Genomic DNA, 23,641 nt, shown 5'->3' with positions numbered 1-23,641 from the left:
TGACTTTCTGGATGAGTCTCTCATGAGGGACCTTGTCAAATGCTTTGCTAAAGTCCATGTGGACCACATCTACTGCCCTACCCTCATCAATTTCTTTTGTTACCTCTTCAAAAAACTCAATCCCTCAAAAACTCAATTGTGCTCGTGAGGCACGATCTTCCCTTCACAAAGCCATGTTGACTATCCATGAGTAGACTGTACTTCTCCAAATGCACGTAGATCCTATCCTTAAGAATCCTTTCCAGTAGTTTGCATACCACCGACGTAAGACTCACTGGTCTATAGTTCCCAGGTTTCTCCCTATTCTAAACAAGGGAACTACATTTGCCATTCTCCAGTCCTCCAGCACTTACCCTGTAGCCAAAGAGGATTCAAAGATCATAGCTAACGCTCCTGCAATCTCTTCTCTCAATTCCCACAACAACCTGGGGTGTATCATATCCGGCCCTGGGGATTTATCAATCTTAACGTTTTTAAGAAGATCTAGCACTACTTCTTCCTTAATCCCCATATTGTCCAGCACACAGTCCTGCTCTACTTCGACCTCATCCTGATCAAGATCCTTTTCACTTGTGAATATCTATTTATTTATTTATTTATTAAATTTTAGAAATGACAAAGAATAAATGTAATAGTAAAATAGTAAGAAAGATAATATTAACCCTCCCCCCCTTAACCTTATCTAAAGAAAAAAAAAGAAAGAAGAGAAAGATTGCCTGGATATCAGAGGATCCCCACATGCTCCATGGAGTTCAAAATAATTTTGATATTTATTTTTTACTTTCCCCAATTACTATAATTTTATCTTCAAAGGACCTATGTATTTAATCCTATCTTTTATAAGTATGGGAGCCAAATTTTCAAAAATATATCATATTCATTTCTTAAATTATACGTAATTTTTTCAAGTGGAATACAACTATGTATTTCATTATTCCAACAATCCATAGTTAAATATAAATCAGATTTCCAACTAACTGCGATAACTTTTTTGGCTACTGCCAATGCAATTTTTATAAATTTTTTCTGATACTTGTTCAATTTAAGTTTCGGTATTGTCCCTTCAATGTCTCCTAATAAAAATAATAGTGGACTATGTGGGAGTTGTACTCCAATAATTTGTTCCAATAAAAGTCTTAAATTTATCCAAAATGGTTGAATTTTAAAACAAGACCAAGTAGAATGTAAAAAGGTACCAATTTCTTGATTACATCGAAAACATTGGTCAGACATATTTGAATTTAATCTATTTATTTTCTGTGGTGACATATATAATTGATGTAAAAATTATATTGTATTAATCTAAGTTGAACATTTATTGTATTTCTCATACTATCTAAACATAATCTTGACCAGTTTTTCCCATAAATTTTAACATTCAAATCAGATTCCCATTTTTGTCTTGATTTATGAATTCCTAATTTAATTATTTGCTTTTGAATCAAATTATACATACAAGATGTAAATTTTTAAATTCTTCCTTTCTGAATCAATATTTCTACTTCACTAGGTTTTGGCATCAACATTGTTTGTCCCAGCTTTTCTCGTAAATAGGCTCTTAATTGAAAATAACAGAGAAGAGTGTTATTTGATATTTTATATTTATTTTTTAATTGATCAAACGACATCAATATACCTCCTTCAAAACAATCACCTATATATTTAATCCCCTTTTGGAACCAATTATGTAAAAGTTTATTGTCCATTGTAAAAGGAATAAGCCTATTTTGAATTAAAGTTCTTTTTGCTAATTAAGATTTCTTTATCTCATCGTCCTTATTTACTTTATTCCATAAATCAATCAGGTGTCTTAATATAGGAGATGCTTTTTTTCCCCGTATCCATTTGGATTCCTATTTATATATAAAATCTTCTGGTATATTTTCTCCTATCTTATCCAATTCTATTTTAATCCATGCCGATTTTTCTTCATCAAAAAAAGACGCAATAAATCTAAGTTGATTTGCTTTATAATAATTCTTAAAATTTGGAAGTTGTAACCCTCCTAGATCAAATTTACATGTCAATTTTTCCAGTGATATTCTTGACATCTTTCCTTTCCAAAGAAATTTCCTTACATATTTATTCAGTTCTTGAAAAAACTTCTGAGGTAACTGTATTGGTAAATTTTGAAATAAATATTGCAATCTAGGAAATATATTCATTTTTACAGCGTTAACTCTACCTTTTAATGTTATTGGCAACATCATCCATTTATCAAGATCCTCTTTTTTTTAATAATGGCAAATATATAAATTTTTTACATCATTATCAACTCTAATACCTAAATATTTTATCCCATTCATTGACCATCTAAATTGAGTTGCTAATCAACATTGATTATAATTTCCTTTGGTGAGGGGTAAAATTTCACTTTTATCCCAATTTACTTTATAGCCTGATATTCTTCCAATCTAAAAGATAATCTTTGCAATGATTGCAATGGGTTTGTTAAATAAATCAAAACATCATCAGCAAATAATTTAATCTTATATTCTTCTTGATTAATTCTAAAGCCCCCAATATCTGAATCTGTTCTAATTAATTCTGCTAATGGTTCTATTGCCAATACAAATAAAGCTTAAATACAAAATTAAATACTAATCCTCAAGCTAAAGTAGTTACAAATGGTCAGATTTCAACACCATTTTGCTTAACGAGGTCAACTAGACAAGGCTGACCATTATCACTCACTTGTGAATACTGAAGCAAAGTATTCATTTAGGACCTTCCCAACCTCCTCCGCTTCTAGGCACATGTTGCCCTGTTTATCCTTTAGTGGTCCCACCTTCATTCTCGTCATCCTCCTATTCTTCACATACGCATAGAATGCCTTGGGGTTCTCCTTAATCCTACATGCCGAGGTCTTCTCATACCCCCTTCGAGCTCTCCTAAGTCCTTTCTTTAGCTCCTTCCTGGCTACCCTATCTTTCTCATAAGCCCCTCCTACTTCCTGCTTCTTATATCTAACATATGCTTCCTTTTTCCTCTTGATGAGTTGCCTCACATGTTTCGTCAGCCACAGTTCCCTTTTCCTACCATTTTTTCCTTGCCTCAGTGGGACAAACCTATCCTGAACCCAGCTCAAGTGGTCCCTAAACTTCTCTCACATTACTTCTGTGCTTTCCCCTTTGAACATCTGTTTCCAATTTACTCTCGCTAGTTCCTGCCTCATCCCTTCAAAGTTAGCCCTTCCCCAGTTAAGCACTTTACCATTTCATCTGATTTTATCCCTTTCCATAGCTATGCTGAAACTAAGGGAATTGTAGTCACTCTCACCAAAATGCTGCCCTACCAAGAGGTCTGTCACCTGACTAGGTTCATTACCCAGAACTAGATCTGGTATAGCCTCTCCTCTCGTGGGCCGGTCCACATACTGTGTCAGGAATCCTTCTTGAACACACCTGACAAATTCAGCCCAATCTATCCCCCTTGCACTCAGGAGGTGCCAGTCAATATGAGGGAAGTTGAAATCACCCATAACTACTACCCTGTATTTCCTGCACCATTCTAAAATCTGCCTGCTTATCTGCTCCTCAGTGTCCCGAGGGCTATTTGGGGTCCTATAGACTACTCCCAGCACAGTGATTGATCCCTTCCTATTTCTGACTTCCACCCAGACTGACTCTGTGGACACTCCTTCTGCAGCGTCCTTTCTATAGCTGTGATACTATCCCTGAACAGCAATGCCACTCCTCCCCCTTTTCTACCTCCCATCCTATTCCTTTTAAAACACCTGAACCTCAGGACCTGCATCATCCAATCCTGCCCTTCCTCCAACCAAGTTTCAGTAACGGCCGCAACATCGTAGTTCCACGTACTAATCCATGCTCTAAGTTCATCCTCCTTGTTCCTAATACTCCTAGCATTGAAATAGACACATTTCAACCCCTTTAACTGACTACAATTATGTTCCGTCCCCTGCCTGTCCTTCCTCATCAACTCTGAACTCTTAGCATCATGCCCTTGTCCTTCTACCTTAATCCCTGCACTCAAATTCTGATTCCTACCCCCCCTGCCAAACTAGTTTAAACCCTCCACAACAGCTCTATCAAACTTGCCTGCCAGGATATTGGTCCTCCTGGGATTAAAGAGCAACCCGTCCTTTTTGTACAGGTCACACCCGACCCAAAAGAGGTCCCAATGATCTAGAAATCTGAATCCCTGCCCCCCGCTCCAATCCCTCAGCCACACATTTATGCTCCACCTCATTCTATTCCTATTCTCACTGTTGCGTGCCACAGGCAGTAATCCCGAGATTACTATCTTTGAGGTCCTGCTTTTCAACTTCCTTCCTAACTCCCTGTAGTCTTCTCTCAGGACCTCTTCCCTTTTCCTACCTATGTCATTGGTACCAATATGTACCACGACCTCTGGCTGTTCTCCCTCCCACCGCAGGATATCTTGGACTCGATCAGAAACATCCTGGACCCTGGCACCTGGGAGGCAAACTACCATCCGAATTTCTTTCCTGCGACCGCAGAATTGCCTGTCTGACCCCCTGACTATAGAGTCCCTATCACTACTGCCTTCCTCTTCCTTTTGCTACCCTTCTGAGCCACAGGGCCAGACTCTGAGCCAGAGGCACGGCCACTGTCGCTTCCCCCAGGTAGGCTGTCCCCCCCCAACAGTACTCAAACAGGAATACTTATTGTCAAGGGGTACAGCCACAGGGGTACTCTCTAGTACCTGACTCTCACCCCTTCCCTCTCCTGACTGTGACCCATTTCTCTGTCCCCCGTGGCCCCGGAGTGACCACCTGCCTGTAACTCCTCTCTATCACCTCCTCACTCTCCCTGACCAGACGAAGGTCATCGAGCTGCAGCTCCAGTTCCCTAACACGGTCCCTTAGGAGTTGCATCTCGATGCACCGGGTGCAGATGTGGCCGTCCGGGATGCCGGGAGACTCCAGGACCTCCCACATCTGACACCGACCACAGAAAACTGGCCTCACACACATACTACCTCCTTTTGCAATCAACAACCGCCTCACCTCGTCCCGTTACTGCCGAAGCCCGTGAAGCCAAAGCCCTTTCACCCTGCTGCCTCTCACTCCGCTGCCCGCTGGATATGGCTGCCTTCTTTTTAAACTGTTCGCGCTCAACTGGCTGACATCACGCGCCTGCGCAGTCTGGCCTCTCTCTTCCCCTGAGAACTCAAAATGTCTTCCGGCTGGAAATCCTTAGGTGCTCTCCCGCTGCCTTCTCGTTCCGAATCAAAAAAAGATCTCTTAAACACTGAACTAAATTTGAGTTTTGACCACATAACATCAAAATTCTACAATGTACAGGATTGAAGGTATCTTTTTCTTTAGAATGTAATGCTTTCTACTCATTTTGTCAGAGTAATTTTAAAATTAAGCCCTTGAACATTTAGGGCTTAAAATCTGGAGGGTGGCTTCAGACCATAATCTGTTGGCAATCAACCTGGGATTAAAAAGTTTTGCAGTTGTGCTTGAAAGCTTATTTCCGTAGGTTAACCAATATGCCACAAGAAATGTTAGAACTAGAATGAATATATTAAAAGGAAAATTAGTGTATTTTCTGTGCATTCATACAATATACAGTGCATTCATATGAGCCACTGTTGGTATGCTGATAATGACTTTTCATTAATAATTGGATATATGCTAAACATTGAGTATGGAGCTGCAAAGGAGAGAATGGATTGAAATCAATAGCTCCAATTTACATATGATGAATCAAATAACCTACTTTGTTATGAAATCAATATAATTTTATTCGTTTGCATCATCTTCAGATACGTCTTGGATGATCAGTACACTAGTTCTTCAGGTGCTAAGTTTCCAGTGAAATGGTCTCCCCCTGAGGTGCTACATTACTCTAAGTTCAGCAGTAAATCGGATGTTTGGTCATTTGGTAAGAAAATTTAATCTAAACGGATACTACTTAAGTATGTGTTCCATTTGTCATATCTCTAACAGTGCAAATTTACTCTGAGAGCCTTGTCCCAACCTTGTAACTTTTACCACAAAGAAGCATAAGATCAGCAGGTGCATTGAACACTACCACCTGCAGGTTCACCTCCAAGTTGCATACTATCCTGATTTAGAAAATTAATACCGGTCCTTTCATGTTGCTGTACCTAAATCTTGAAACTCCACGCAACACTGTGGGAGCTTCTTTAGCAGAAGAGCTGCAGCTGTTCAACAAGACTGCCCATTACTTCTTTCTGCAAGGCATTGAGGGGTACACAGCAAACTCATCAATGCTCAGATCTCAAAACTGAATCAAAAACAAAAATAACTTCAAAATATTTATGCAGCATTCTAGGGGTTAAAATAAGAAAACATAAAAAAAAAATCAATTTCAATCTGACCACAATTTGTAGCAGGATTGGCAGCTTCTCAACCCAACTCTGTTCTTTCTCACTTTTTAAACACACCATGCAACATACTGTCACAGTGTTCTATCAATGTGTGAAAAATGCTGTTGTTTTGCAAGTAGACACAAGTTATTTATGGTACTTGTTATCAATATTATTTTAAAAAATGTCATTATGTTTCACAATTGTGGTAAATACATTGTCCATCTATTATGGCTACTGTATGTTTTTGCACTTATAACCATTTAACAATTTACAGCATAGAAACAGGCCACTTCGGCCCTTCTAGTCTGTGCTGAATACTTACTACTTAATGGTAGTTTCCCATTTTTTTTTTACATTTTGGAGGAGTGTTATCTGCCTTGAGTTTCTCACGAGGCACACGTTGACAAATTTTGAATATTCTGCCTTACATTTGGAGATGAAGAAAGATGTAAAGATTTTGGAACCTGGAGAAAGACAGAAGATTTCAGTACTAGGAAAAGTAAATGGGGAAATTTGGGGATAGTTTGCATTACAGTGCAGAAAGTGTTGGATTTCTTAAAGTCTGAAGGAAGATAATTCCCCAGGGCCTAATCAGGTATGTCTGAGAACACTGTTGGAGGCTAGAGAAGAAATCGGAGCTCTGACTGAGATATTTGCATCATCGTCAGCCACTGGTGAAGAGTCAGAAGACTGGAGGGTAGTGGGTCTTTAGCCTTTATTTAAGAAAGGCAGCAAAGAAATATGTGGGATTTGTAGATATTAGCATCTGTGGTGGGTAAGTAAATGGAAAGGATACTGTGATTAAGTTACACGTGCATCTGGAGAGGATGGGTTGATTAAAGATAGTTAGCATGTCTTTGTGTGTGAGAGATCATATTTTAAGAACTTGACTGGAGTTTTTGATGATGTGGTCAAGAGAGCCGATAGAGGCATGGTTTATAAAGGGTGAGAGGCCTTTGATAAGGTTCCATATGGTAGGCTGCTCACAAAGGTTAGATAGCATGGAATCCAAAGAGACCTGACACTTGACTTGATGGTAGAAAGCTGAGGGTGGTAGTGGAAGGCTATTTCTTGGACTGGAAGCCCTTGACTATTGTACTGAATTGACTTTATTACTTACATCCTTCACATACATGAGGAGTAAAAATCTTTGTTACATCTCCATCTAAATGTGCAATATGCAATTTATAGTAATTTGTAATGAATAGCATGTACAACAGGACAGTCAATATAACATAGAAATACAATTGTATCAGCAGGAATTAATCAATCTGATGGTCTGGTGGAAGAAGCTGTCCCAGAGCCTGTGGGTTCAGGCTTTTATGCTGCAGTCGGTACTGTTTCCTAGATGGTGGCAGTTGGAACAGTTTGTGGTTGGGATGACTCGGGTCCCCAATGATCCTTCGGGCCCTTTTTACACATCCATCTTTGTGAATATCCTGAATAGTAGGAAGTTCACATCCACAGATGCACTGGGCTGTCCACTCCACTCTCTGCAGAGGCATATGATTGAGGGAAGTACAGTTCCCAAACCAGGCAGAGATGCAGCCAGTCAGGATGCTCTCAATTGTGCCCCTATAGAAAGTTCTTAGGATTTGGGGGCCCATACCAAACTTCTTCAACCGTCTGAGGTGAAAGAGGTGCTGTTGTCTCTTTTTCACTGCACAGCTGGTGTGTACAGACCATTTTAGATACTCAGTGATATGTATGTGTTTACCCTCTCAACCCCAGATCCATTGACATCAATAGGGGTTAGCCTGTCCATTCCTCAAGTAGTCCTGGTAGTCCACAACCAGCTTTGTTTTTGTGACATTGAGGGAGAGGTTGTTTTCTTGACACCACTATGTCAAGGTGACTTCTTCTCAGTAGGCTGCCTTGTTATTATTTGAGATTAGGCCAATCAATGTAGTATCATCAGAAATTTAATTAGCAGATTGAAGCTGTGGGTGGTGACACACTCATGAGTATACAGAGAGTAAAGGAGGGGGCTTGGGACACCGTGAGGGGCACCTGTATAGAGGGGCGGAGGTGAGAGAGTTCACTCTTACAACCTGATGGCGATCTGACAGGATTTCGAGGATCCAGCTACATAAGGCAGGGTGAAAGCCAAAGTCTCTGAGCCTTTTGTCGAGCCTGGAGAGAGCTATGGTGTTGAATTCTGAAATGTAGTCCAAAAACAGCATTCTCACGTAAGTATCCTTCTCCAGATGTGTAAGGACAGTATCTAGAGCTGTGACTATTGCCTCATCTGCCGATTGGTTGTGTTGGTAAGCGAATTGTAGGGGGTCCAGTGTGGGTGGTAGCAAGCTGCAGACACAGTCCTTGACCAGCATTTGCTTATTATTGAGGTGAGTGAGTGCGGCAGGACGCCAGTCGTTTGGACATGTTACCTTGGTCTATTTAGGTACAGGGACAATGGTGAATGGTTTGAAGCAGGAGGGCACTCTACACTGGGAGAGGGAGAGATTAAAAATGTCTGTACACACACCTGCCAGTCGTGATGTGCACACTCTGAGTACCTGCCCTGGGATGCCGTCTGGTCCCGCAGTCTTGTGACTGTCCGCTTGTTGGAAACACCTGCATACTTCAGCCTCAGAGATGACTAAGGCGCAGGTCACTTCGGCAGCTCTCCTCAGGGGCTCAGTGTTGGCGACATCAGACTGAGAGTAACAAAGGTTTTAGCTCATCTGGGAGAGAGGCAGCGATGCTGGAAACACCACTGCATTTCGCCTTAAAGTCTGCAATGGTGTGCAGACCTTGCCATAAGCTGAATGTGTTGTTGATGGAGAGTTGTGTCTGGATCTTGTTCCTGTGCCTCGGGGTCAATGTTAGGCACATCGTTTTATGTCATCTATATGAATAAGATATGGTCATTAAGTTTGCAGGTAACAATAAGATAGGTGGTTAAAAGGAAAATGAAGAAAGCTATCAAAAATTACAGAGAGCTTTTGATCAGCTGAGTAAGTGTACAGAGGAATGACAAATAGATTTTAATTTGGATGAGGTGTATGAGGTTTGGCACTTTGGAAAGTCAAATTCAGGTAGGGTTTTCACAGTCAACAGCAGGGCCCTGAGAAGTGTTGTAAAACAATAGGACCATAAGATACATGTAACCTGTACATAGTTCCCTGAAAGTCATATTACAGGTAGATATAGTGGTGAAGAAGGATTTTGGCATGCTGGCCTTAGCCAATCAGGGCATTGAGTCTAAAAGTTAAGAGGTCATGGTGCAGATCTACAGAATGTTGGGAGGCCCCACTTGGAGTATTGTGTTCAGTTTTGTCACACTGCGGTAGGAAAGATGTTAATAAACTAGAAAGAATCCAGAAAGTATTTTCAACAATGCTGCAGGACCGGAGGGACTGAATTATAGAGACGAGTTAGATAGACTAAAATTTTATTCCTTGGAGTGCGGAGGCTGAAAGGTGATTTTAAGCAGGTATATAAAATCATTTGTGGTATAGATAGGGTGAAAGCACTCATGTCTTTTTCCCAGGGTTGTGGAAATAAGAAGAGAGCATAGTTTTAAGATGAGAGGGGAAAGATATAAAAGGAACTTGAGAGGCATATCACAAAGGTGATATGTATTGGAATGAGCTGCCAGAGGAAGTGCTTGAAGCAATAATAACTCCTAAAAACTCTTTAATAGGTACACAGATTGGAAGATTTTAGGCCAAGCGATAGCAAATAGGACAAGCTTGGATGGGGCGGGGCATCTTCATTGACATGGACCAGTTGGGCCAAAAGGCCTATTTCCATAGCGACTAATCCTACCTATGAACTCATAGTTAAGGGTCCATGCATACTATACAGACTTGCAAGGGGATGGGAACCGGAGTGTCAGAGCAGCAGGTGGAGTGGTTGCAGGAAAGTAGATGTTAATCCTACATACAAAGACAGGAAAAGAAAGGTTGATCATGATGGGACTAAGGTTTTGAAGTGAGTCTACTTCAATGCCAGGTGTATTGTCAGTAAGGGAAATAAGCTTAGAGCATGGATCAGAACATGGAATTATGATATTGTAGTCATTAATGAGACTTGGTTGGAGAGACAGGACTAGCAGCTCAGTATTCTGGGTATATGGGTTAGTCCTGACGAAGGGTCTCGGCAGTGTTTCTCCTTATAGATGCTGCCTGGCCTGCTGTGTTCCATCTGCATTTTGTGTGTGTTGTTTGATTCTGGGTTTATGTATTGTTTTATACATGATAGAGGGGAAGTATTAAAAGGGAAATGGTGGTATTACGTGTCAGAGAAAATATACTCAGATAGCCTTGTCTACTGCTATATGGGTAGAACTGAAGAATAAGAAAAGGATGACCACATTAATGAAATTATATTTTAGACCACCCAATAGTCAGAGGAATTTGGAGGAGCACATTTGTAGAGAAATAGGAAATAGTTGCAAGAAAAATAAGGTTGTGATAGTAAATGATTTTTAACTTGCCACGTATTGACTAGGACTATAAAAGGAGTGGACGTGTTTGTCAAATGTGTTCAGGAAAACTTCTGTAATCAGTGTATAGAGGTCCAGTTAGAAAGAGCACAATACTGGATCTCCTATTGGGGAATGAGACAGGGCAGTTAACAAAAGTGTACGTAGGGGAACACTTTAGATCTAGAGAATATTATACCTTTAATTTCAAGATATTTATGAAGAAGGATAGGATTGGTCCTTGGGTTGATATTCTAAATTGGAGAAAGACAATTTTGATGGCATCAGAAAGGATTTGGCAGGTGTGATTTGTGATAGGTTGTTTCTGGCAAAGAGATGCTTGGTAAGTGGAGGTCTTCAAAAGTGAAATATTGAGAGCATAAATTAAGGAACCTTGGTTTTTGGGGGAATATTGAGGCCGTGCTTAGGAAGAAGGAGGAGGTACAGTTATAAGCAGCAAAGAATAAATGAAGCTCCAGAGGAGTATAAGAAATGCAAGAGAACACTTAAGAGGGAAATCCGGACAACTAAATGAAAGATGCTCTGGCAGACAAGGTGATGAAGAATATATTGAAAGCAAAAAGATAAATAGAATTTGTCCACATGAAGATTAGCGATGTCATCTAGGTATTAGCTGAATAAGATAGGAGAGATGGTAAATGGATTTTTTTTCATCTGTGTTTACTCGGGAGATGGACACCGTGTAAAGAACTAAGGCAAAAGAGTAGTGAGATCGTGGACTGATTACAGAAGAGAGGCTGCTTGCTGTCTTGATGCAAATTAGGATGGCTGAGACCCTAAGGTCTGACAAGGTGGCACTAGGACCTTGTAGGAAGCTAGTGCAGAAATTGCAAGTGCTCTGTCCTTAACCACAGTGCTGGAGGGCTGGAGCAGAGCTAATCTTCTTTTGTTCAAGAATTTTCAAGGCTGGTTAAGAAAGTTCATTTAACTGGCATTCAGGATGAGGTCGATTGGAAAGGTATTCTGAGTGTCAAGATATATAAAAATTTTGATAGTGTCTGATTAGAGATAGTCAAAATGGCTTAGAGCATGGTAGGTTGTGTCTAACCAATCTTATAAATTTTCTGAACGAGGTTACCAGGAAAATTGATAAAGGAATGGCAGTTGAAATTGACTACATAGAGTTTAGTAAGGCCTTTGACAAAGTCATGTTTGGGAGGCTGGTCAAGTAGGTTTAATCACTTGGCATTCAGTATGAAGTAGTAAATTGGATTAGACGTTGGCTTGGCAGGAGAAGCTAGAGAGTGGTAGCAGATGGTTGCCTCTCTGATTGGAGCCTGTGACTACGAGTGTGTTGCAGGGACGAGGCTGGGTCAGTTGTTGTTGTTTGTCATCTATGTTAATGATCTGGATGATAATGTGAATAAAATTTTCTCAGCTGGAAAAATGGGCTGAAAAAAGGCCGATGGCATTTAATGCAGACAAGTCTGATGTGTTACACTCTGGGAGGACAAATCAGAGTAGGACTTGCACAGTGAATAGTAAGGCACTGAGGAGTGCAGTAGAAAAGAGGAATCTAGGAATATAGATCCATAATTCCTTGAAAATAACATTGCAGGTAGATAGGGTCCTAAACAGATATTTTGACACATTGGTCTTTATAAATGAGACTATTGAGTACAGGAGTTGGAATGTTATGTTGAAGTTGTATACGACATAAGTGGAGCCATATTTGGATATTGTACACAGTTCTGGTTACCTACAGTGGTGCTAATAAGTTTATGAACCTTGTAGAATTTTCACTTTTTCTGCATAAATATGACCTGAAATGTCATTTGTCAGCCTTTGCTTTTGGTAACTGTTGTGATCCCCATCTGCAGCAATAACTTCAATCAGATGTTTCCGGTAACTATTGATCAGTCCTGCACATTGGCTTGGAAGAATTTTAGGCCATTCCTCCTTACAAAACTGCTGAGATGTTGGTGGTGCTTCAGGTCATTCCACAACATTTCTATAGGATTAAGGTCAGGACTTTGACTTGGCCATTCCAAAACACAGATTTTCTTGTTTTTAAACCTTTCTGTTGTTGGTTCATTGCCTTGTTGCATTATGCAACTTCTATTAAGCTTCAGGTAATGGACTGCTATCCTGACATTCTCCTGTAAAATGTTTTGATATCAGTTTGAATTCATTGTTCCCTCAGTAGTTGCAAGCAGTCCAGGCCCTGAGGCAGCAAAGCATCCCCAAACCATGATGCAACTTCCGTCATGCGTCACAATTGGAATGAGGTTTTGGTGTTGGCGTGCACTGCCCTTTTCCCTCCAAACATAGCAATATGCATTCCTGCCAATAAATTCTATTTTTATCTCATCTGTCCACAGAATATTGTCGCAGAGAAGTTGTAAAATATCTAGGTGGTCTTTTGCACACTTGAGTTGTGCAACAATGTTTCTTTTGGAGAGCAGTGGGTTCCTTCATTGTGTCCTTTCTTATAGTGAACACATGAACAGAGACTTTAGCAAGTTCTAGAGACCTCTGCAGGCCTTTTGATGTTACCCTTGGGTTCTTTTTCACCTTCTTCAGCATTGCACGTTGTGTTCTTGGTGTGATCTTTGCAGGATGCTCACTCCTAGTGAGAGTAGTAACAGTACTAAGTTTCCTCCATTTGTAGACGATCTCTCTTACTGTGGACAGATGAACAGTCAGATCTTTAGAAATGCTTGTCGCCTTTTCCAGCTTCAGGCATCCCTACAATTCTTCTTCTAAGGTCTTCTAAAAGTTGTTTTGATTGAGGTACGGTGCACATAAACAGATCTTTCTTGAGAAGAGCAGGCTCTGTCAGGAACTTGACTTTGTCTCTCTTTTTCTAGGGTGGGGCACTTCTACAACTCGTATGTCCAATCTCATCTCATTGATTGGAACACATGACTCCAATAGCTTTTGTAGAAGGCATTGCCCCAGAGGTTCACATACTTCTTCCAACAGATATATGTAATATTGGATAATCTTACATGCAATATGAATCAGAACATATCTATCTAGCCAATTTGATAACACTGTCAAAAGGGTAGACATTGACAGAATAATTCATTCTGATTTCTTTGTAATGACATATCATAGATAATTTGATATGAAGTTAAGTCGGCCTTGGGAAATTAAAAATACATTTTTTAAATTTTAATTTGCAGGTGTTCTGATGTGGGAAGTTTATAATGATGGAAAAATGCCATTCGAAACTAAAACAAATGCAGAGGTAGTTGAATTCATTTCATCTGGCTTTCGATTATATCGACCAAAACAAGCATCGAAACCTGTTTACGAGATCATGAATCAATGTTGGCATGAGGTTGGTGATGTTCCATTTTCTTTGCTTCTTCAATTGAATATGTTTACAATATTTTGAAATTACTCACCAAATTACCCATGTTGTTTTTTTAAATTCAGTGGTGAATAATTCTTGTCCTTATTAGAAGATTGCATTAAACTTAATGTCGCAAAATTAATATACCAACACATCTTAAGGTGCTTCACAGGCGAATTATTCAAGAAGGGGTTATTAGGGGATATAATCTTTGACAAAGTTTCTAGTTTTGTTTAGTGTTCAAGAGATTTGTGTGTTTGGCCTGCATCCTGAATCTGGCTTTCTTAATTACGACTCAGATCAAGACAGCATACCAGGAATATCTTCCATAGCAGTGGTGGATTTCTGAAGCATTGATTTATTCAGGCCCTGATGCAGTGCATACTGAGCACCACTTCAAGTGAGAGCAAAAATACTCCACTAACCCAAAAAATTCTCCATTCATGTAACAAAAGTTCTGTGGAGTTTTCAATGATGCTTTTAGAAGAATAGAAGAAGAAAATCTCTCAGGAGCATTTTGAAATTTTTGAATCTAGTGTTAATTCTGCTCTGAGAATAACTTGATGTGAAATTTCTCCTGCAAATGACATTCAGTGCGCACTTTATAAGTTTCTCCTGACCTAATAAAGTGACCTCTGAGTGTATGGTCATGCTGTTGCAGCCCATTTACTTAAAGGTTCAACATATTGTGCATTCAGAGATGACCTTCAGCCCTCCACTGTTGTAACACATGGTTATTTGAGTTACTGTTGCCTTTCTGTCAGCTTGAACCATTCTGACCGTACTCCTCTGACCTCTAACAAGGCATTTTCACCAACAGAACTGCCACTCAGTGGATAATTGTTTTTTTGTTTGTCACACCATTCTCTGTAAGCTCTAGAGACTGCTGTGCGTGAAAATCCCAGCAGATCAGCAGTTCCTGAGATTACACAAACCACCAATAATCGTTTCGTGTCCAAGTCATTAGATCACATTTCTTCCCATTTCTGATGTTTGGTCTGAACAACAGTTGAACCTCTTAACCATGTCTGTGTACTTTTATGCAATAAGTGACTGATGTACATAATTGACTGATTAGATATTTGCATTAATAAACAGGCCTACAGGTGTACAGGAAAGAGGTCACTGAATGTAGTGATCAGTGTAAAGAATGATGATCACACTATGTCCAAAATCTACTATGAAAATGAGACAAATATGTCAATTCCATGATTGATCTGAAATTGCTAACTCTTATTAATAATAATAAGTACTTTATTGGTCCTGAGTGGGAAATTATTTCATTACAGCAGCACATTTAAAAACACACTTAGCAATAATAATAAATTTAATAATAATATTAATTAAAATACAGAATAATAGTATACCAATAATTTACCAACGTGCAATAATATACAATAATAATGTTTGAAATAATAAAACTGAGACTATTGTATTATGATGTGTGTTCTCCTGTCGCTCAGAGAAGAACTTATTATCTTCCAAGGAAACAGTGGATTCAGATTAACAGGTTAATCAGAGCAGCCATTTATTTGGGATAACTAATCAATAAGATAGCCAGAGTACGCTCCATTTATTTGGGACACTATGCTGCTTAATTGGACAGGAGACTTGCCAAACAGTTTCTAACTAGTGTCAGTTGCATGTATTTGTATGGCTGTTGGACACTACATTGTGCTTAGAGTTTTTAAATAGTCAGTTGTATGCGTTTGTGTTCAAAAAGCAGTGACTTTTATTACTGATAGTTGATGAGAAATAAGCAGTAAGACAATTCAGAACTGCTTCGCTCACTGTGGTTTCAAGCATCCAGACTTACAGATGCCATAAACAGCCAGGAGTGAAAAATGAAACAATTTCATCACTTCAGCAAGTTAGGGACTACAAAGAACTTAAAGATATCAACAATCATCCTGAATGTTACAATGCCAATGAAGATTTGGTGGATTCAGTTGTCAAAAGCATTGTATGAAGGCTGTCCATTATTTGCACTAGGTGTCTATGCTGATTTTGTTCATTTACAGTCAATTGAAAGAACATCGCAGTATCCACTGGATAAATTCATCCACCAGCAACTATTAATAATTAAAACGCAGTTTTATAGTACTGTAGTAGTAGTGGTAGTGTTCTAATTTGTTCTGTAGTTCATTTAAATACATAATTTGTTCCTCGGTTAAACTGTGATTTGTCTTTTTTATAACTTTTAAACTATTTCCATGAAATTTGGCTAATTGGGACAGCTGTTTAATTGGGCCAAAATGTACTGATGTATTGTCCCAAATTACTGGAATCCACATTACATCAAATATAGCACAGCACTTAAAAGGAAATTAATTCATGATTCAAGATTGTTTAATATCATTTCCAGTACACAGGTGTAAAGAACAAAATAATTATTATTCTGGATCCGATGCAGCCCAAAAAACACAAATAAAGAACAGAATAATAAAAAAACACAATAAATATAAATACATATGATAGCCTATATATATTGTGTATACTTTATGTCTGTAAAGTGAATTTGTGTTAGTTTCATTCAAAATATATAAATGCTAGTGACTTCAAGTTTTGTGAAGAACTGTCCATGTTCTGTCATGTTGGATTTATCTGATTTTGCTGATTCACTTGAATTGCCCTTTGCTTTTGAATAAGTATGGCTGTATTTATATAAAATTTAATGTGGAAAAAAATGTTCCAAGATGCTTCATACAGGTCTAATGAGACTAATCTGGACACTCATTCACAAATGGGAGGATAAGGAAGGGTGACTTAACAGCTTGGATGCTGAAAGGTTTTAGGTTTAATGTAAAAGAATACGTGCAGAACAAAATATTGGAGTGGCTTGTGGGAGAATTTAGGAGTATGGTGCCAGAACAGTGAAGTCGGGGCAGTTCATCACTGGCCACATCACTAACCTCTTTAGAAACTGACTCCAAGAACAATGATAGTCACCAAGGAGAAGCATGTAGGTGAGGGAATGCCAAAATTAGATCCATTTTTAAAAGTCTAGTCTCTTGCACTTCTTCCTGTTTAGAGCCATTATTGAAGGCAATAGGTTGGAAAGATAAGCCACTATTGAATTCTCTCTAGCTATGATTGGGATAGAGCTGGGAAGAAGTTTTGGAGGAGGATAATGAATCTGATCACAATGAAGCTGGCATTAAAATTGTTTGGTTGAGAGCCAGGAGTATGAGGTAGTTTGCAGATTTAAATGTTATCCTGTAGTAGAAAGCTGGCATCTGTATTGAAGCTGCTGAGCTGTCATTAAAACTCATCTGCACAAATGATCCTCAGGGAAGAAAATATGACATATTTGGCCATGCTGGTCTCTTGTGCAAATTTAAACTCATCAACGTAGTTGACTGTTACTTCCTAGGGATTATTTGTGAAGGACAATAAATTTTGCTTTTACTAATGGCATCTACTTCTACAAGCAAATATATACTTTAAAAAACTCAGTGTAATTCTTAACTTATGTGGTAAGAACATAGCAATTGCAGAGAAAGTGTCATGAGGTTTGGAGTAAAACGAGTATGGTTTTGAAATTCTCAAAGATTTAGACTGAAAAAGTAGATCAAGGCTAAGGCTTTATTTAGTAATTAAGTCAACATAAAAACTAAGGTTGATTTTATTTATACTGCAAAATTTGTCTTATTGTACATCCTATTTTGCAAAAGCTCTATTAAAATGGAGTTCCAGAACAATGGAGGAAATAAATTTTGTTAGAGCAGTTTCTGAATAAATCTAATTTTAATTAACTAATTTTCAATAAAAATGCTAATGTCCCTTTATTTTTCTTTCTAGAAAGCTGAAGGAAGACCATGTTTCTCAGATTTGCTATTGATGATTAATGAAGTGATGGAACCTGACTATTAAATAGACTTTCAGATTGCTCTTTTGGAATTAAGTCAAAAATCTGCAAATTCATTATTGGATTATGACAAGTTATTTTTGATGTTTGTCAAAAGTTCAAACAATCAGTTGAATGCTTTGTGTAGATTTAAGACTTTTTATGGTGATTAGAAACAAGAAACCATCTGTTAAAGCATGATTATGAGGCATATGCAATATTAGCCATAAGGGTACATACTTATTGAGTAATAGATCCATTTTCTGTGATAAAATCTCAGCGGATTCCACCTAGAGTGCAATACCGATACCTTTTGTTGAACCTGATCCTGAATTCTGATTTTTTGAGTACTTTTTTTTATTGACAATTCCAAATCATAAGAGCAACTTTTAATCCACATCCTACTGTTCTTGACACTATACATATAATTAAAACATCAAAAATAATCGTTGAACAAATTTTATGAACTTTAATTCTTTACTTCCTCTGCCTGAGTTGAATATTCTATGAGTGCAATAGCATAAATCTGCAGCATTATGCCACACAATCCTGCTGAATTACTGAAAACTTACATAATCTTTCCCAATCATGTTGAAGTTTTGTGTTTTTGTACTATGTAAGTAGTACTCATGCAATTACCGATGTGAAAGTAACTATTGAAAAATTGAGTCCATATTATCTTTCCATAGAAGTGGCAATATAACTGTAAATAACAGTAGGAAATAATATTGCAAACAAGAGAAAATCTGCAGATGCTGGAAATCCAAGCAACACTCACAAAATGCTGGAGGAACTCAGCAGGCCGGGCAGCATCAATGGAAAAGAGTAATTTTGATCTATATGCATGGAAAAATTAATCTAGTTTCAGATATGTCAACATTCCTCAACACCTTGGGAATTTTTTTACATAACTGGTTGTGATGGACTTTTTGATGGAAAATTTAGTTGACTGAAAGTATTGACTATCTGACCTAAGTACATCAGTCAAACATTCAGTGGTGTTTGAGAATATTTTAATTCATGACGTGAATCAGCACATTGTAATCTAATCATCTTTACTGATTGAACTATCTTTCACATTTATTTAAGCAAGGCAAGTTCATCCTAGATGTCACAAATACCAGCAACACCTGGAATTCAGATTAGGGGCAGTTTGGGATTCCAGTTCTTTGGTACAAAGCAAGCAGAAGAATATTGAGTAAACACGAGGAAATCTGCAGATGCTGGAAATTCAAACAACACACACAAAATGCTGGTAGAACACAGCAGGCCAGGCAGCATCTATAGGGAGAAGCACTGTCGACGTTTCGGGCCGAGACCCTTCGTCAGGACTCAGGACTTTGTCCTGACAAAGGGTCTCAGTCCGAAACGTCGACAGCGCTTCTCCCTATAGACGCTGCCTGGCCTGCTGTGTTCCACCAGCATTTTGTGTTAGAAGAATATCAAGGTTGAATGTGTTGCAGTCAAGTAGATTTTTTTCTAGGTCAGTAAAATGAGTTTCATGAACTTATGCCATTTTACAGCAGAATTTGTGCATCTGCAATAAAATAGCTCCACTGATTCAGAAAACAATTTGTAAAACATAAAATGGCAGTTAGGTAGCTGGAGCAAGTTGATATTGGAATAAAAAGAGTTCCATTTGTGTGCTTGGTCTTTCTGTAAAAAGTACATATTCAGCCAAGGCAAGCAAATAACTATTTCCTCCTGAAAAGGGAAACATTGGAAGTGGATCATCTGATATGTTCTTACAAAACTGTCTTGGACATCATAGTTGAGAACTATCATTTGTATCGGCTGAAGGCTGCAAACTTTCAGTTTTGGGAAATAACAATGTAAAGTTAGAATATTTCAATATACATACGTATATTGCACTGTTACCATAAAATTTACTAAATAGTCATTTGTTGATTAATAAAGAGTAAATGTGCACATTTCCAACACTAGAAATATCTTATTGCAGGAGAATGATTTCAGTTTAGATTTTTCAGTTCAGAATCATGTTAATACTGTATTAAACATCATAATTTTTTGTAATGTAATAAAGATTTAACCTTTTAAGAAGTTAAACACTTACAGAGATGTGATTTTGTGACACAATTGTTTTTATGTAGTTCAACTTTCTTTTTCAGTAATTGAAAGTCTACATGCTAAGAAAATTACTGCGTCATGAACAATCATATATTTTTTACTTTCCTAATTAGTGATTTAAATTTTATAATAATTGAAAGACTTTAATTTTCTGCTGTTAATGCTGCTAATGACACTCAAATATTTAACAAATTGTAAACAGAAAACTTGCTAAGATTTTTCATCTTTGCTCTTGTATGTTGACAAATAAATGCTTATAAATATGAAACCATGATTTTGAAATCACCATCTAGCACAACAAGTTTCTGACATTGAGCAGCGTATTTACTCCATCAAGATATTTCACAGCATTAATAATATAAATTTAAATGTTATATAAACATTTGTTTACTATTTTCCCTAATGCTTAAAAGGTACAGTCAATTTTTAAAATATAAATCCTCTAACTGTTGTGTTGAATATCTATTACAATAGACAATAGGTGCAGAAGTAGACCATTCGGCCCTTCGAGCCTGCACCGCCATTCTGAGATCATGGCTGATCATCTACTATCAATACCCGGTTCCTGCCTCGTCCCCATATCCCTTGATTCCCCTATCCATAAGGCTACAGACTATCCTTGAACAAAGCATGAAGCATGTGAATCAATTTTAGACTTATTGCATCAATAAATGTATTTCCAAACAGAACTCCAGTTAGAATTACCTATAATACATTTGAGCAAGTATCAGTCATCTTCACATCAAGTGTCAGAAGCTATTGTCAGCAAATAGCTGGAATTTCATCAACAATTATTGACGGCAATTGTAATTCTCAGTCTTTATGTTGTAAGTTATATATGAATATACAAAAATAACCTAACTTCTTTTGTCTCTCCTTGATCTTCATTCTTACTACTTATGAGCATTGCAACTTCCAATGAGGAATGTAAGAACACAGTGTGTTTGCATAAATAGAAATAACAACATGTACTTAAAACATAGAACAGGATAAAATGCTTCTCAAAAATATTTTCAAAGGAAAATCAAGAGGATAACTAACAGTCCATTCACGTGTGGGTTTTAAAAAAGGACCATGGAGAAAGTGTGCAAACAAGGTTACTCAGGGAATTACAAATATTCAGGCCTTAATAGCTGATGAAAGAGTATGGATTTACAAAAGGCCAGAGAATGAAGAACTCAAAAGTGCTCTGAGGACTGTAGAGTTGAAAGAGATTTGATAGAGAGAAAGGGGAGGTCAGAAGCTGAGATCAAGGCCTCTTCATCAAACATGCTGAAGTGGAAAAAGAAGTTTATATTTCAGACAGGAGAAGAAATAGAACAGAGTAAATGTCTGCAATAGGGTCCTTACGAAAGTAAGAAGGGCTTTACAGGCTTATCTACAGAAAGAGAAGAAAGGACAGTAACCTGAAACTGTTACATTCACAACCAAGTCCAACTGGCTGTACCATGCTCCGGTGGAAGATTAAGTCCGATTTGTTTCTTCAGATTCCATTGGGCATTGTTCCAGCAATGTAGATCCAGGAGAGGTCAGAGTGGGAATGGGAGTAATAATTAAGGTGGAATAATCCATTGGATCCTCGATTTCCTCACTTGCAGACCTCAGTCACTTTGAATTGGCAACAACATCTCCTCCACAATCTCCATCAGCACAGATGCACCACAAGGTTGTGTACTTAGCCCCCTTCTCCTCTCAGTTTACACTTATGTCTATGTGGTCAAACACAGCTCCAATTCTATATTTAAGTTTGCTGATGACACCACTGTTGTAAGCTGAATCAAAGGTGGTGACAAGTCAGCATATAGGAGAGAGACTGAAAATCTGGCTGAGTGGTGCCACAACTGCAACCTCTTACTCAATGTCAGGAAGACCAAGGAGCTGATTATTGACTTTAGGAGAAGGAAAAGAGAGTCATCATCAGGGGATCAGAGGTGGAGAGGGGCAGCAGTTTTAAATTCCTAAGTTCTATCATTTCAGTAGACCTGTTCTGGGCCCTGCACGTAAGTGCAATTACGAAGAAAGCACAGCAGCACCTCTATTTCCTTAGAAGTTTGTAAAGATTCAGCATGATATCTGAAACTTTGGTTTGACAAATTCTATAGATGAGAGTATATTGACTGGCTGCATCACTGCCTGGTATGTGAACACCAATGTTTTTGAATGGAAAATCCTACAAAAAGAAGTGGATACAAATACCCCCCCCCCCCCCCCACACACACACAAATGTGCACATCAATGCGATGCATTGTCACAGGAAAGTAGTGTCCATCATATCAGGGAACCCACCACGCAGGTCATGATCTCTTTTCACGGCTACCATCAGGAAGAAAGTACAGGAGCCTCAGGACTCATCACCAGGTTCAGGAACAGTTATTACCCCTCAACCATCAGGCTCATGAACCAGAGCAGATAACTTCACTTGCACAATCACTGGACTAAACAAAAAACCTAAAGACTCACTTTCAAGGACTCTTCATCTCATTTTCTCTATTTATTGCTTATTTATCATCATTATTTTCTTTTTGTATTTGCACATTTTGTTGTCCTTTGCACGCTGGTCACCTGCCCTGTTAGTGTGGTCTTTCATCTATTGGAGTTATTGCATTTATTGATTTATTGAGTAAACCTGCAAGAACATGAATCTCAGGATTGAATAATGACATATATATATATACACACACACAATTTGATAATAAATTTACTTTGAACTTTGACTGGAACCTTAAGTTGGACAGAATGGAGGTGTTTTTCAATGCAGTAACCCAAACTGAGAAAGCTGAAGCCAATCTCTACATCACTTCAAAATGACTATTTGTACAGAGGCAAAATGTGTTGGTGTTGCATCTCCTCTGTTGTATGGGAAAGCTCCCGGAGAAGAGAGTGGTTGGTGAAGGTAGAAGGATGAAGAGAATGATCCCTTTGGAATGTAGGGAAAAGCCGGGGAAGAGCGGGAAGACACATTGTACATGGAATGCTGCCTTCCTGTGACAACACACCTTATAGATGTGCTCATTTGTGGGGAGGACTTTACCTATGATGCACTGCTCCATATCCACTCCTTTTTGTAGGCTGTTCAAGATGACAGAACAATTGTACACTGGAAGCACCTCAGCACAGGTACTCAAAAAAGCATTGCAGCTGCATTAAGGATTATTAGACTTTGGGCATTCCTCTGGTGTCATGTGAATAGCAAGCATGAATACAAACAGGCAACAGTTAAAAATGGTTCAAATGTAAACTACAAGCAGTAATCAGTTTTGAAATTAAAATGACAGCTTTTCATCTAAACAGTTCTGGCAGCAGAGTGTGGCCTACAGCAGGAGACTGCTCAAAAGATATTTTTTATAAACTGACATGAGTGTGAGGCATTCTGTCAAACTTAGGACAGTGGGTCTATTATATTGGCTGACTACTCTCAATAACAGATAAATTATGAGAAAATTGATAGGTAGTAAAGAAGATAGTTGGGATGCTTGTCTTCAGCAAGGACTTAGAAGGAGTGGATTGGGACAATTTGTTTTATGGGAAGGATGTAATAGAGAAATGGAGGTCATTTAAAGGTGAAATTTTGAGGGTACAGAATCTTTATGTTCCTGTTAGGTTGAAAGGAAAGGTTAAAAGT

At 38.4% G+C, this 23,641-nt stretch overlaps 1 protein-coding gene across 4 annotated transcripts in view; it reads left to right on the top strand.

Annotated features, from left to right (window-relative positions):
* The window catches only part of tec (tec protein tyrosine kinase), a 143,548-nt gene extending 124,328 nt beyond the window's left edge, over positions 1–19,220 (top strand). For all 4 annotated transcript variants that reach the window (XM_059989152.1, XM_059989151.1, XM_059989153.1 and 1 more), the window contains 3 exons: positions 5,761–5,879; positions 13,912–14,069; positions 17,886–19,220. In XM_059989152.1, coding sequence (XP_059845135.1) covers positions 5,761–5,879; positions 13,912–14,069; positions 17,886–17,957 — 349 coding nt within the window. In that variant the 3' untranslated portion in view covers positions 17,958–19,220. The remainder of the gene's footprint in view (positions 1–5,760; positions 5,880–13,911; positions 14,070–17,885) is intronic.
* The last annotated feature ends 4,421 nt before the right edge of the window (positions 19,221–23,641 follow it).

This window comes from Hypanus sabinus, chromosome 14, assembly GCF_030144855.1.
Source record: "Hypanus sabinus isolate sHypSab1 chromosome 14, sHypSab1.hap1, whole genome shotgun sequence".
NCBI lineage: Eukaryota > Metazoa > Chordata > Chondrichthyes > Myliobatiformes > Dasyatidae > Hypanus > Hypanus sabinus.
This window is presented reverse-complemented; position numbering and strand designations above follow the sequence as displayed.